The following is an 11,627-nucleotide window of genomic DNA, read 5'->3' as shown; positions in this document are numbered from 1 at the left end:
GTTTTGGTTTAAATAAATCCTTAATTCACCGACATAGAAGTAAAAATATTCGTGAAACGGGATTCAGTGGTTGCAATCTAAGCTGACATTAATCCGTGGGGACAAATGTTAAAGTGCATCCACTAACAGTAGTTGTTGTTTGTTCCACTAACAGTAGTAGTTTCTGCCACTGACAGACTCAGGTTGTTATTGTCAGTGTCTGACAGCATTATGGAAAGGATCCCTACAGAGATAGACCTTTAGTTTAACCACAAACAGCCGTAATATCACTATCACTCTCCACCAGACTCCAGAGACAAAAACACTCATTTTACCTTCAGATCATTTTAACATCAACGAGTTGCCAAACTCTGTTCAGGAACTTTAAGAAGAGGGGTGAATAGGTTTGTGATGGACGGTGATGGAAGTGCTGCACTGTACTGTGTTTACAGAGACAGCTGAAGTTGACCTGTTGACTCTGTTCAGTTGTGTTTCTGCAGGAGACATCTGGTAGAAACTCGGTGCTCTCGCAGGCTGAACGGTGTGACGGAGCGTGGCGAGCTGATGGGGAGACACCGATGACTCACAGTTCACTCACACATGCTGATTCGGGCGTCTTCTGACACATTCATACTTTCCAAATTTAACAACACGTTTCTGTCTTTGGCCACAGATTTGTTTTTTCCACTTTTGATTTGTCGTCTCAAAAGGGAAATTCCCCCTCAGATCTCCTCCTCCATCTTATCGTCATCTTTGTGGTGATTGTTCTCCTGTTTTTGATGGTTACCCTGTTTGGACAAAATACTGCATCAGTCTTTCACTGCAGAAACATGCCCAAAGCTGCATGAGATTAGCATTAAGTGTCCGTGAAGGAGAGGATGTTTTCTTGAGGTCTGAGGTCCCTTTAAAAATAGTCACGCCAGTTTTCCCATCGCCTACATTTTGCCTAACTTTAGAGCGTTATTCAGCCCCCTTTACGATGTGCTAGCATGACACTGGTTGGTACCTGTGGACCCACTACAGCCTCTGAAACACAGTGTGGAGGGGAGGAGGTAAAGATAACGGGGGTGGCCAATCAGATTTTGGGGCGTAAAACAGACCCGATAACGTTGTCAAATGTCAGTCGAGACGTTCAAGTTACGTTTGGTGGGAGGAGCTTAACAGAGCGATAGGAGCTGCAGAGAGACGTTCGAGTTACCTACTGCAGCTTTAAAGTGATGGACACATGAATGCATCAATAATTATAATCCGATAATAACGTAAATTATTCTGCATGAGTCCTTTAACTATAAATGCAGAACTTTTGTTGGCTTCTACGCTAATTTTACGACTTTTACTTCACCAGTGAAGGAAGATTAAAACAAGTAAGTGGACCTTTGAGGAGAGGGTAATATTTTTGCACATACTGTCACGACTCAGGAGACACCGATTGGACCGAAATACGAGACAGCAGCATGCAGCAGGATGACTACAGTGATAACATACAGCTTACAGGTACAGGTAGACAGGTAACAGGTAGGTAGGCAGGTAACAGACAGGTAGACAGGTAACAGGTAGGTAGACAGGTAACAGGCAGGTAGACAGGTAACAGACAGGTAGACAGGTAACAGGCAGGTAGACAGGTAACAGACAGGTAGACAGATAACAGACAGGTAGACAGATAACAGACAGGTAGACAGGTAACAGGCAGGTAGACAGGTAACAGGCAGGGGAACTGAATTTAAACTAGACAAAAGAAGAGCATAACAAAATAAAACAGGAAACAACTAAACTAAACCCTAAATTTTAGGGTTTAGTTTCACTTCCTAATGTGTAAATAGTCTCAGGTACATTTTCTTTCATGGAACAGAAGTTAAACTTTAATCTTTCCAGCGTACAGTAGCTTCCACTCCAACCCCCCCGCAGCAGAAACTCTGTTGTGTCACTGAACGTCTGCTGCGTCTCTGGAAGAGTGAGCGCTGGTTTGTGGTCGGCAGCTCGCTCTGCTGTTGGTGGTCTGCAGACACTTTTCACTTTCCGCTCAGCGTGTGGAGGAAGTCGACGCTCGGGAAACCCTGCAGGGTGGGCGGTGTTAAAGTGGGGGGGGTTACCATCATGGTGTCCCATGGGGGCTCAGCAGCAGGATGGGTGGGGGGAGTACAGGGACTGCACCTCACTGGGGAAAGTTTCATGCTGTTATTATTATTATAACTCTTTGTTTGAGTGGACAGACAGACGACGTCAGCGGGTCGTCCAGCTGCAGGCTGCTGTGGACAGTTACATCTTTTAAAGCAGCGTTATGTAACTTTAACAACATCAGTTATTTTCTGCTGCACTGACTGTGACAGGGTGAATTCCTCTGTACTCCTGTAGAGTCAGAAATACTTTATTGATCTTTATTGGGGGTTTGTTTCATTACAGGTGCTCACAGGACAGAAAATAAAGAATATAATAGAAAATAAGAGTCCTAAGTATTAGTTTATAATCCAATATATGACCATATAGAAGATAGAAGTACATGTATGCTGCAGTATATCACAGACAGTGTAATAAACAGTAATAATGAGTACTTATAATGTTGAGTATTACACACTGGGGGGGGGGGCGTTGGTGTGGACCCCCTGGCTCCTTAAAGCTCCCCAGAGAGGGAGCCCCCCTCAGGGTCTGTGGACATCTGTCTGGAGACCCACCCCCTTCCTGCCGGGCATGATGGACGTACTGCCAACTGTTGTGCCCAAACAGCTGTTTACTACCTCTCACACACACACACACACACACACACACACACACACACACACACACACACACACACACACTGTATAAATAGACATTAGACCAGCCTGCAACCTGTCGGCCTGCAGACGGTTCACGCTGGAGAAGTGACTCAGTAAGGTCGGATCTTGCTGTTGACGGACGTCATTCTCCCACAGAACATAAATAAATAAACAAACTTAAGTATAAAGTATAATAAAGTACCAAACAACATAGAAAGCCCGCTAAGGTTCCCCTACAGTGGGAGGTGCTAATGCTAACCCTGAGCAAGCTGTTTTATCTTTATTTGGAAATATGTCCCATAAAAAACACATATAAACATGGAAACACTGTATATTTATATATATTTATATATTTATATTTATGTTTATATATTTATAAATATATATATTTATATATGTATATATTTATATGGTTATATTTAGTTATATTTATATATATATTTATACTTATATATCTATATTTATATTTATTTATATAGTTATATTATATATATGTTTAGCTCATGAACTGAGGAGGCCTCTGAGTCCGGCTGTGTCAGCTGACATCGACAGCCTGCGGGCGTCTCCGGCTGCAACTCAGCAGAAACTTTGATATAATTAAAAACAGTCTGGATAAAGTCTCTGGGTGGGAATACGACAACCGTGCTGTCAGTGTTCGTTCAGTGCGTCTGAATGAGTCAATCAGCTGCTGTTAGTGCAGAGTGTGTGAGCAACAGGTGGAGCCACGTCTTCCACACATTCCTCAGAATAATGAGGAAACAGAGCTGAGGTACAACTTAAATAGATACACATCGTCTTCAGGTGGTATAAATCATCAGTTAAACTCACTGACGGTAAAACAATCTGTCGTTCTACCGCCGCAAACTTCCTTCCTTCCTGTAGAATCTAATTCCAAACTTTAGATTTCACCCTGTAAACGTTAGCAACCGTCTGCTGTCACCTTCCAGACAGAACTCGAGACGCAGAGGTTTTAATGGCTTTCGTTTGCTCTCAGTGGGTTTTTTGTTCTTACGTTGTGTCTGTTGAGCAAATGTTTGATGTTGTCTTATGTTTTTATGTACCAGTGGTTCCCAACCTGTCGCGAGGCATTGTAAAACTATAGGCAGAAGGACTTTATCTCAGCATTTGGTTCTTCTGTGAAGGACAGTAAATGTAAAAGTTAAATAAAGTGGAACAATAGTCGAGTAAACACTGAATTTAATCTGTTTGTTTGTTCAAAATAATTAAAGAAATACTGAACAGACTTGTATAAAAAGTTCCCTAAACAGGAAATAATCTGCATTAAATTCATCCAACTGTTCACTGTTTGGGTTCATTGTTCAGTTTTAATATAATATGAAACATTATATCTATAAAATATATATATTAATATGTTTATTAATGATAGAACCGGCTGGGTTGGTTGCACTTTGATCCACTCTGTGTTAAAAACCTGATCTGACTCTGGAGCTCAACTTTGACCCAGTTTCCAGTCTGGAGAAACCCAACATGACGACAGCAGCTCGCTGACTCATCTGAGAGTCCAGAACCAGATCGGATCCAGAACAGTGAGTGGACTCTCAGACTGGGAAATATTTGCTCAATGAAACGGTCCCTGAAGACCACATTTTATTCTAACCACTTCCACTGAGAGCAGAGTTCATCAGGAGGCTTCAGATTTCACAATAAACTCCTCCTCAGAATCTCCTCTGTGACCTTTGACCTCTGGCTTCTGGCATAAAGGAGACCAGTTTGGCAATACGAGCGTAAAGGGAACGAAACAGACACATTTCACACCACTGTAACACTGACAGGACCTCCTTTTATTTTGAAGAGCTTGCAGTGCTTCCTGTCGCGCTGATGCAGGAAAAAGTATAAAAATATAAACTATTTGAAATATAATAAGAAATCCATGCTAATTATTGATTAGATAAGATTATTGATCATCATGATGGTCAGACGCTGAATTGTGTATAAAAACGTTTAAATTAAAATAATAATAAAATAAATACAACCGGACTGATCACAGAGCAGCAGCCACTTCCTGTTTACATTATTCTTTATACAACAAACAACAACATGATTTTATCTGCAGCTCAAAATAAACAATAAACTGATGTTAATGTAAAGTCCTCAGCAGCTCCAGTCTGTGCTTCAGCTCTCTGCTCCTCTTCCTCAGCTCGTCCTTCGTCGTCAGCAGCCTCCTCTCGTCCTCTCGGATCTCTGCGATGAACTCCGTCGCCTTTTTCAGGATCACCACCTTTGCCGCTTTCTCGTTGTCGGCGACCGCCGGGACCTCGTCCCTCAGAGCCAAGAAGCTCATCTTCAGCTCGTTCCTGCGCTGCCTCTCCAGCACGTTGTGAGTCCAACGTTTGTCGCCGCCGTCCTCGCCGTCGGACCGCGGGCTCCGGCACTTGCGGCCGGCGTTCTCCTGCTTCAAGCGTTTCCCGGCAGGCTGTCGGTGGCCCGCCGCCGCCGCCGGGGGCTGCAGGGCGGCGTAGTTGTGCTGATGGACGTTGATGTGAGAGCGTTTCAGGACCAGTGAGGAGGCGCTCGGTCGGCCGCTGGCGTCTGACCGCCGGGGTGACTTTCGCTTGTCCACCGTCACCACGTCGACCTCTTCATCCTCCTCGCCTACTTCCTCTTCTTCTACCTCTTCTTCTTCTGGGGAAGACAGGAAAACATTCAATACCATTAATGACATCATCTATACCATTAATGACATCATCACACAACTGCAGCTCTTTTGACAAAATAAAAGTATTTCAGAATAAAGACGACTGATTGGGATTTAAAGGGACAGATCACGGATCAATAAACGGATTGATCATATTAAAGGCACCGTCTATATAACTACCTGTCATAAGCCCCGCCCCTTTTTGCTCTGTGCTCCAATCACAGTTGAGCAATTCAATTCAATTCAATTTTATTTGTATAGCACCAATTCATAACAGAAGTTATCTCAGGACACTTTTCAAATAGAGCAGGTCTAGACCGAACTCTTTATAACATTAATTACAGAGACCCAACAGTACCACCATGAGCAAGACCTTGGAGACAAGGGCAAGGAAAAACTGCCTGTTAAGAGGCAGAAACCTCGGACAGATCCTCCGGCTCTAGGTGGGTGGTCGTCTGTCTCGTTGGGGTGAAGAGCTAGCGTTGGTTAACTAACTAGCTTTGCTACGTGCTAAGCTAATCTGTGTTTATGAAACTATGAAAATAAGACCAGGATGTAATAAACCTTTAAGAGTAAACCTTTCAAAATAAAAGCCTGCTCCCCACCTGATTCACTGTCACTGCTGCTGAGAGGCGGCGAGTCCACGCACAGTTCCGACGCCACCGCATCGCCGCTCGGCGTGGCGTACGGAAACACCACCGACGGGTCGATGCAGTCAGTGGCCGCTGGGTGGAGGTCCTGCAGGTACCGCGGGTTCACCTGAGAGCTGCACACCTGCTCGTCCGCTGCGTTAGTGTTGCTGGTTGCGGAGGAGTCCCGCCGGGCCCGGAGCGAGGCCAGCCTCTCGGACACCACCTGCTCCAGCTTGGTGGCGGCGGCGAAGCTGCTGCTCCACATGCAGTCCTGGATGATGAAGGACTGGAGGAGGGCGGCGGAGGGGTTGCAGTCCTCGTCCAGCAGCTCAGAGACCGCCTCCAGGTGCTCGGCGGCGGACAGCGGGACGTCGCACAGGGAGGGACTGCGGCTGGGGGACAGGGGGGGCGTCGGCAGCAGCTCGAACTTCTTCCAGATGTCCTCGCCGGGACCCGGGAGGAGATGGCTGCGGGGGGGCAGGTAGAAGTCCTCCTCCTCGCCGTCCAGGAAGAAGCAGGGCTGAACCGAGTCGTAGTCGTAATCATAGTTCCCGCTGGACATGGTTAACACCGGCGGCATTATGGCTGCCTGCGAGGAGACGAGACACCAGGTTAGTTTTATATGTAACAATAACAACAACAACAACAACAACAATAATAATAATAACTTATAATAAACTTTCTCATAATAATGATTTACATTGGCAGCAGTGGGCTTCCAATAACAGATATCATTGGTCTGGTATCCAGACAGAGGAAGGAACCATACAGCTGCTACACTGAATGTTTCAGAGGACAGTCATAGCAGTGACACAGACCTGAAGTTATTTTCCATCAACCACAGAGAACCATGAGCTCCACAATAATGTGCACTTTCATTTAACTGCAGCAAAGTACGCTCAAATAATTCAATGTTATCATTAAAACTGACACTAAAAGTTATTAAAGGAATAAAATGTCTCCCAGTATAAAGTCTGTGGGGGGGGGGTTTATCATTTTAAAACTCTTTTATTTTTATCCCTTAGTACGTAAATAACCCCAAACACCTTGAAGGCTGCTGTTGTATTTAAAAGGTTGATTGTGTGTATTGGCTGTTATTAACCAGGTAAGATTTGTTTACACGCAAGACTTGTTACAAAAAACAAGTCATTTAATTTTCTTTGCTTTCTTGGACCAAGTTAACACATTAAATATGACTAAAATAAAAACAGTCTTAAACAATAGAAGAGACTCTACAGTTCGGCCCGGAAAGAAATGTGCTCATGTCAAAATACGTGTCCGGAGTAAAAGTGAATGTATGTGTATATTCAGCAAGGTTCACACCAAACCTAATGCAAAAAACAGTAAGTTTAAGATTATTTTCATTATTGTTTTAGTTTAAAACTACAAAATCTGACTCAAATACAACGATTAATTATCAATAGAGTTCCCTCTTTACCCCGGCAAATAAAAACCCATTAAACAGTACTAACACGGTTATAAATCAATAAACTCCCATCCATGTCCCATATAGAGGTAAAGTTAACTTTTTAACGTTTAGTGCTAGAAAAAAGCTTTTATTATATTATATGTATTTTATTATACTGTTTGTAGTATATTTATTATATATTTTTATATTTATATTATTTAAAAAAGATTGTTTTATATGATTATTCTGTCAGATTCTGTGTTGGTGCTCTGCAGCCACCAGTCTCCACTATACAAATATTAAAATCCAAACTAATCCTATAAAATTCTCTCTTCCAGTAACAGTTATTAAAATGCAGCTGAACGCACGATGGAAGCGGACTGTAAGGATCAATTCGGCCTGTTTTCAGGAGGAGTGCAGGTGGAAACTGCCCCGCAGAGCCCCGCAGAGCCCCGCAGGAGTCAGCTGGCTGCTGGTAAAACTCACCGTTATGATTCCAACGATAAAGTCGTCCGGTGCAAAAACGGAGTGAAATCCAAAAGTTCCGCCGAGTGAAAGTTAAATCTTCAGGTTTTATCCAGCAGCAAATAAATCCGCTCTCAATCAATCAATAATCGATCACAGTGATCTATCGGCGTGCACCGTTAACGCTCTGTGTCGTCAGAGTGACTCACCTCGAGCGGCGGCTCTCGAGACATTTAACACTCCGGGTCCTGCCTCTTTTTTCATCCGCACACTTTTCGCGCCAAATGTGAGCGACGTCGTAAACGTAGGAGGTGGTGCGCGTGTCGGCGGCAGCGCGAAAAATAACAAAAACAACAAACTCGAGTTATTGTTTGTTTATTTTATCCAAACAGGCGCCAACAGCAGCAATAAGACGCGATATGTACGGGGACTATTTCACTGCGCGGACGCGGCGGGGTCGGAGGGTTGGTGCGCGGACTGTAAATGATGATGCACAAAGTTCCGGGAATTCACAGCGATGATGTCATACTTAGTGAAAGAAAACAAACAACAACAAAATATCAAAGGAATAAATAATAATAATAATAATCACAATCACAATAATGAATTAATAATAAGAATAATATAAAAATAAAATATACAATCTTAAATAATAAAAGAAACTGGAAAAGATTAAAGGGGAAAATAATCGAATAATAATGAAATCACTAAATAAAAAGATAAATAAAAACAATAAAAAAGAAAAAGAAAAAACAGGAAAAAGTGAATAATTAAACGACAAAATTGTAAAATTTTAAATAAAATAATGAAAAAATAAAAGTAAGATGATACAGAGAAGAAAATATAAAATACTCAATAAAATCTGACAAAATAAAACTATAATAAAATATTCATATTATTAGAAAGGAAAAAAGATAATCCATTTTAATTAATAATTTAATTCAATTTTCAAGATTTGTATTTCACCTGTTTATTTCCCTCAGGCTGTGTATTTATTGACTTTCAGGGTTTAAATAATATATAATCATAAGTAATGAAAATAGATCTTTACCTCAACTTGACATTCAGGATTTATTTGATGATTATTTGAACGATAACGTCTGATGAACAAACTTTGTATAGACATTAAACCCTGTAAAACCTTTAAATCTATAAAATATAAATACATTAAACATGGTAGTAAATCACCAGACTGATAATAAATCAGATATTTGTGTATTATCTGTCACTGTTAAAGGTTGGTGTGATGGTTTTAAATCCAGAAACCAATAAATTGATGATGAGTTTGATTAGTTTTACACTCTCTCAGTTTAATGAAACCTCTCTGCCGCCCTCTGGTGGCTGCAGCCGCTCACTGCTTCAATCTACAGCCTCTTATTCTGTTTACTTACTTATTTTAATAATTGCTGGATTGTTGCATTGTGTGTTCGGTGGTGGAAGGAGTATTCAGATCCTTTACTGAAGTAAAAGTAAATAAAAATGGCTGTTTCTCACAGGAGAGACTCTCAGACTCAATGCAGGGATTCATTTAGATCAGGGGTGGGGAGTGAGACCATTTCAAATGGCCCGCAATGCAATACAATTTTTATATTTTATATCTTCATTTATGCATATATGAATAAATAAAAAAATCACCAGCCATTAATTTTCTGAGAAAAAACAGACGTTGTCCGAGTCAACGTCAGGGTCAGTGAATACAGCATGCGATGTACCTGTCATTGCATTGGGCCGGAGTGATTGACACATGACAAGTGATGCATCATGGCGACTGTCAAAGAAAGGAAGGTGGATGCAGAATGCCGCGTATTCCAGGAAAAATGGACAAATGACTTTTTCTTTGTTGAAGTGAAAGGCCAGCCAGTGTGCCTATAGTTTGTGGTGAGGCGAAAAGTCGAGCGCCATTACAGCTCGAAACATGCTAAACTCGAGAGTTGAGGACAAATGCGTTTGGATAAAATGAACGCTCTTCGGGTGCTCAACAAGCAGCTTTCACACAACCACAGACTGACAGAGAGAATATTACGCGTGCAGGTTTTGTGGTGAGTGAATTAATAGCCATGAAGCTGAAACCTCATTCTGGAGGAGAGTTCATGAAGGAGTGCCTCGGAGCCGCTGCAGAGCTGCTCGTACCGACAAAGTGAAACTATTTCAAAGTGTCAGTTTGTCTCTAAGAACCGTTTCAGACAGGATTACTGATACAGCGCAAGATATTGAACAAACACTGAAGAACACTGAAAGAGACTTTGAGTATTTTTCTCTGGTGATGAGACAACAGACATCACAAACAGCAGCTTGCCATTTTGTGCGTGGGATTACAACCGAGTGTGAATCGAAGGAGGAGTTGCTGTCTTTGCAAGCCACGCATGGCACTACTAACAGTGAGGATTTGTTCAATCAACTTATTGTGGCCATGAACAATTTTGAACTGCCATTTGAGAAGTTGAGCAGCATCGCCACTGACGGAGCTCCCGCAATGGTTGGCGCTAAAAGGATTGACTGCATTAGTCAAAAAAGAAATGAGCCGTCTGAGTCTGCATCCAAGGGATTTGGTTGTATGCCACTGTATCATACATCAAGAGAGTTTGTGTGCACATCCCCTGAAGCTTACCAATGTGATGAAAACAGTTGTGTCCACCATAAACTTCATTAAAAGCAGAGGGCTGAACAACCGCCAGTTCAAGGAGCTACTCAGTGACCTTGAGTCAGAGTATGGTGATCTGGTTCATCACTGTGAAGTGGGATGGCTGAGTCGTGCAAATATGCTCGCGCGGTTTTATAAGAAGAAGTCAGGCGCTTCATGGAGATGAAGGGGAAACCTGTCATGGAGCTCAGTGATGGCAAGTTCGTCCGTGATCTGGCCTTCATGGTGGACATCAGCAAGCACCTCAGAGCTAAACATCAAGCTGCAAGGTCCCAACCAGCTCATCAGCTCTCTGCTTTCAAATGTGAAATCATTTGAAGTGAAGTTAAGGCTGTGGCAAGGACAACTGGAAATGGAAAACACTGTGCACTTTCCCAGCCTACAAGAACAAAAGCCTGATGTTGAATATGTTGGTGACTGTGCAAAACTCATCCAGGCATTTGATGAGAGGTTTCATGATGTGAAAAATATACATAAGGAACTCAAAATGTTTGCGACGCCATTTAATGTGCAACCATCTGATGTGCCAGACAACCTCCAAATGGAAATAATTGAGCTGCAAAACAACAACGAGCTCAAAGCCAAGTACAACAACCTCTCTCTGCTGGACTTTTACAAACTGTATGTTCGTGCTGAGGAGTTTCCCATCCTGAGGAGACATGCCCTGAAGTTTGCATCTCTGTTTGGGACAACGTATAGCTGTGAACAGTTCTTTTCAAAACTGACTCTTGCAAATACTCGCTTCCGCTCAAGACTGAGACTCAAACTTGGAAAACCAGCTTCGAGTAGCATCATCATCACTGCCAGCTGACGTCAGACGCCTCGCTAAAGAAAAACAGTTCCAGCCATCACATGAGGTGAATCTAGAAATGCAGCAATCATGAGGCTTAGTAACACAGCGGTTAGACTTTTTCCGTTTTTTTTTTTCATCCCTAGTTATGTTTTAATAATAGTATGGCACTCAGGACTTTATAAAAACTGAAATGGCCCTTGATATGAAAAAGGTTCCCCACCCCTGATTTAGAGCATGTGCAATGAAAACAGGAATACTTGGTGTGATAGTGTTTGATAAAAAGTGGTACTGCAGTGTTTG

General features: G+C 42.4%; 1 protein-coding gene across 1 annotated transcript; it reads right to left on the bottom strand.

Moving 5' to 3' along the window:
- Window positions 1-4,513: 4,513 nt before the first annotated feature.
- On the bottom strand, window positions 4,514-8,144 carry LOC127351027 (transcriptional regulator Myc-1). The gene is made up of 3 exons (XM_051378187.1): window positions 7,915-8,144; window positions 5,994-6,609; window positions 4,514-5,375 (listed from the first exon to the last, which is right to left on the bottom strand). Exons 2-3 carry the CDS (start codon window positions 6,598-6,600, stop codon window positions 4,831-4,833), a joined length of 1,152 nt encoding a protein of 383 aa, XP_051234147.1. The 5' UTR covers window positions 6,601-6,609; window positions 7,915-8,144; the 3' UTR covers window positions 4,514-4,830.
- Between the last annotated feature and the right edge of the window lie 3,483 nt (window positions 8,145-11,627).

The sequence above is a fragment of the Dicentrarchus labrax genome, unplaced genomic scaffold (genome assembly GCF_905237075.1).
Source record: "Dicentrarchus labrax unplaced genomic scaffold, dlabrax2021, whole genome shotgun sequence".
Classification (NCBI taxonomy): Eukaryota; Metazoa; Chordata; class Actinopteri; family Moronidae; genus Dicentrarchus; species Dicentrarchus labrax.
Note: the sequence above shows the minus strand (reverse complement) of the source record. Positions and strands in the feature narration are given on the sequence as shown.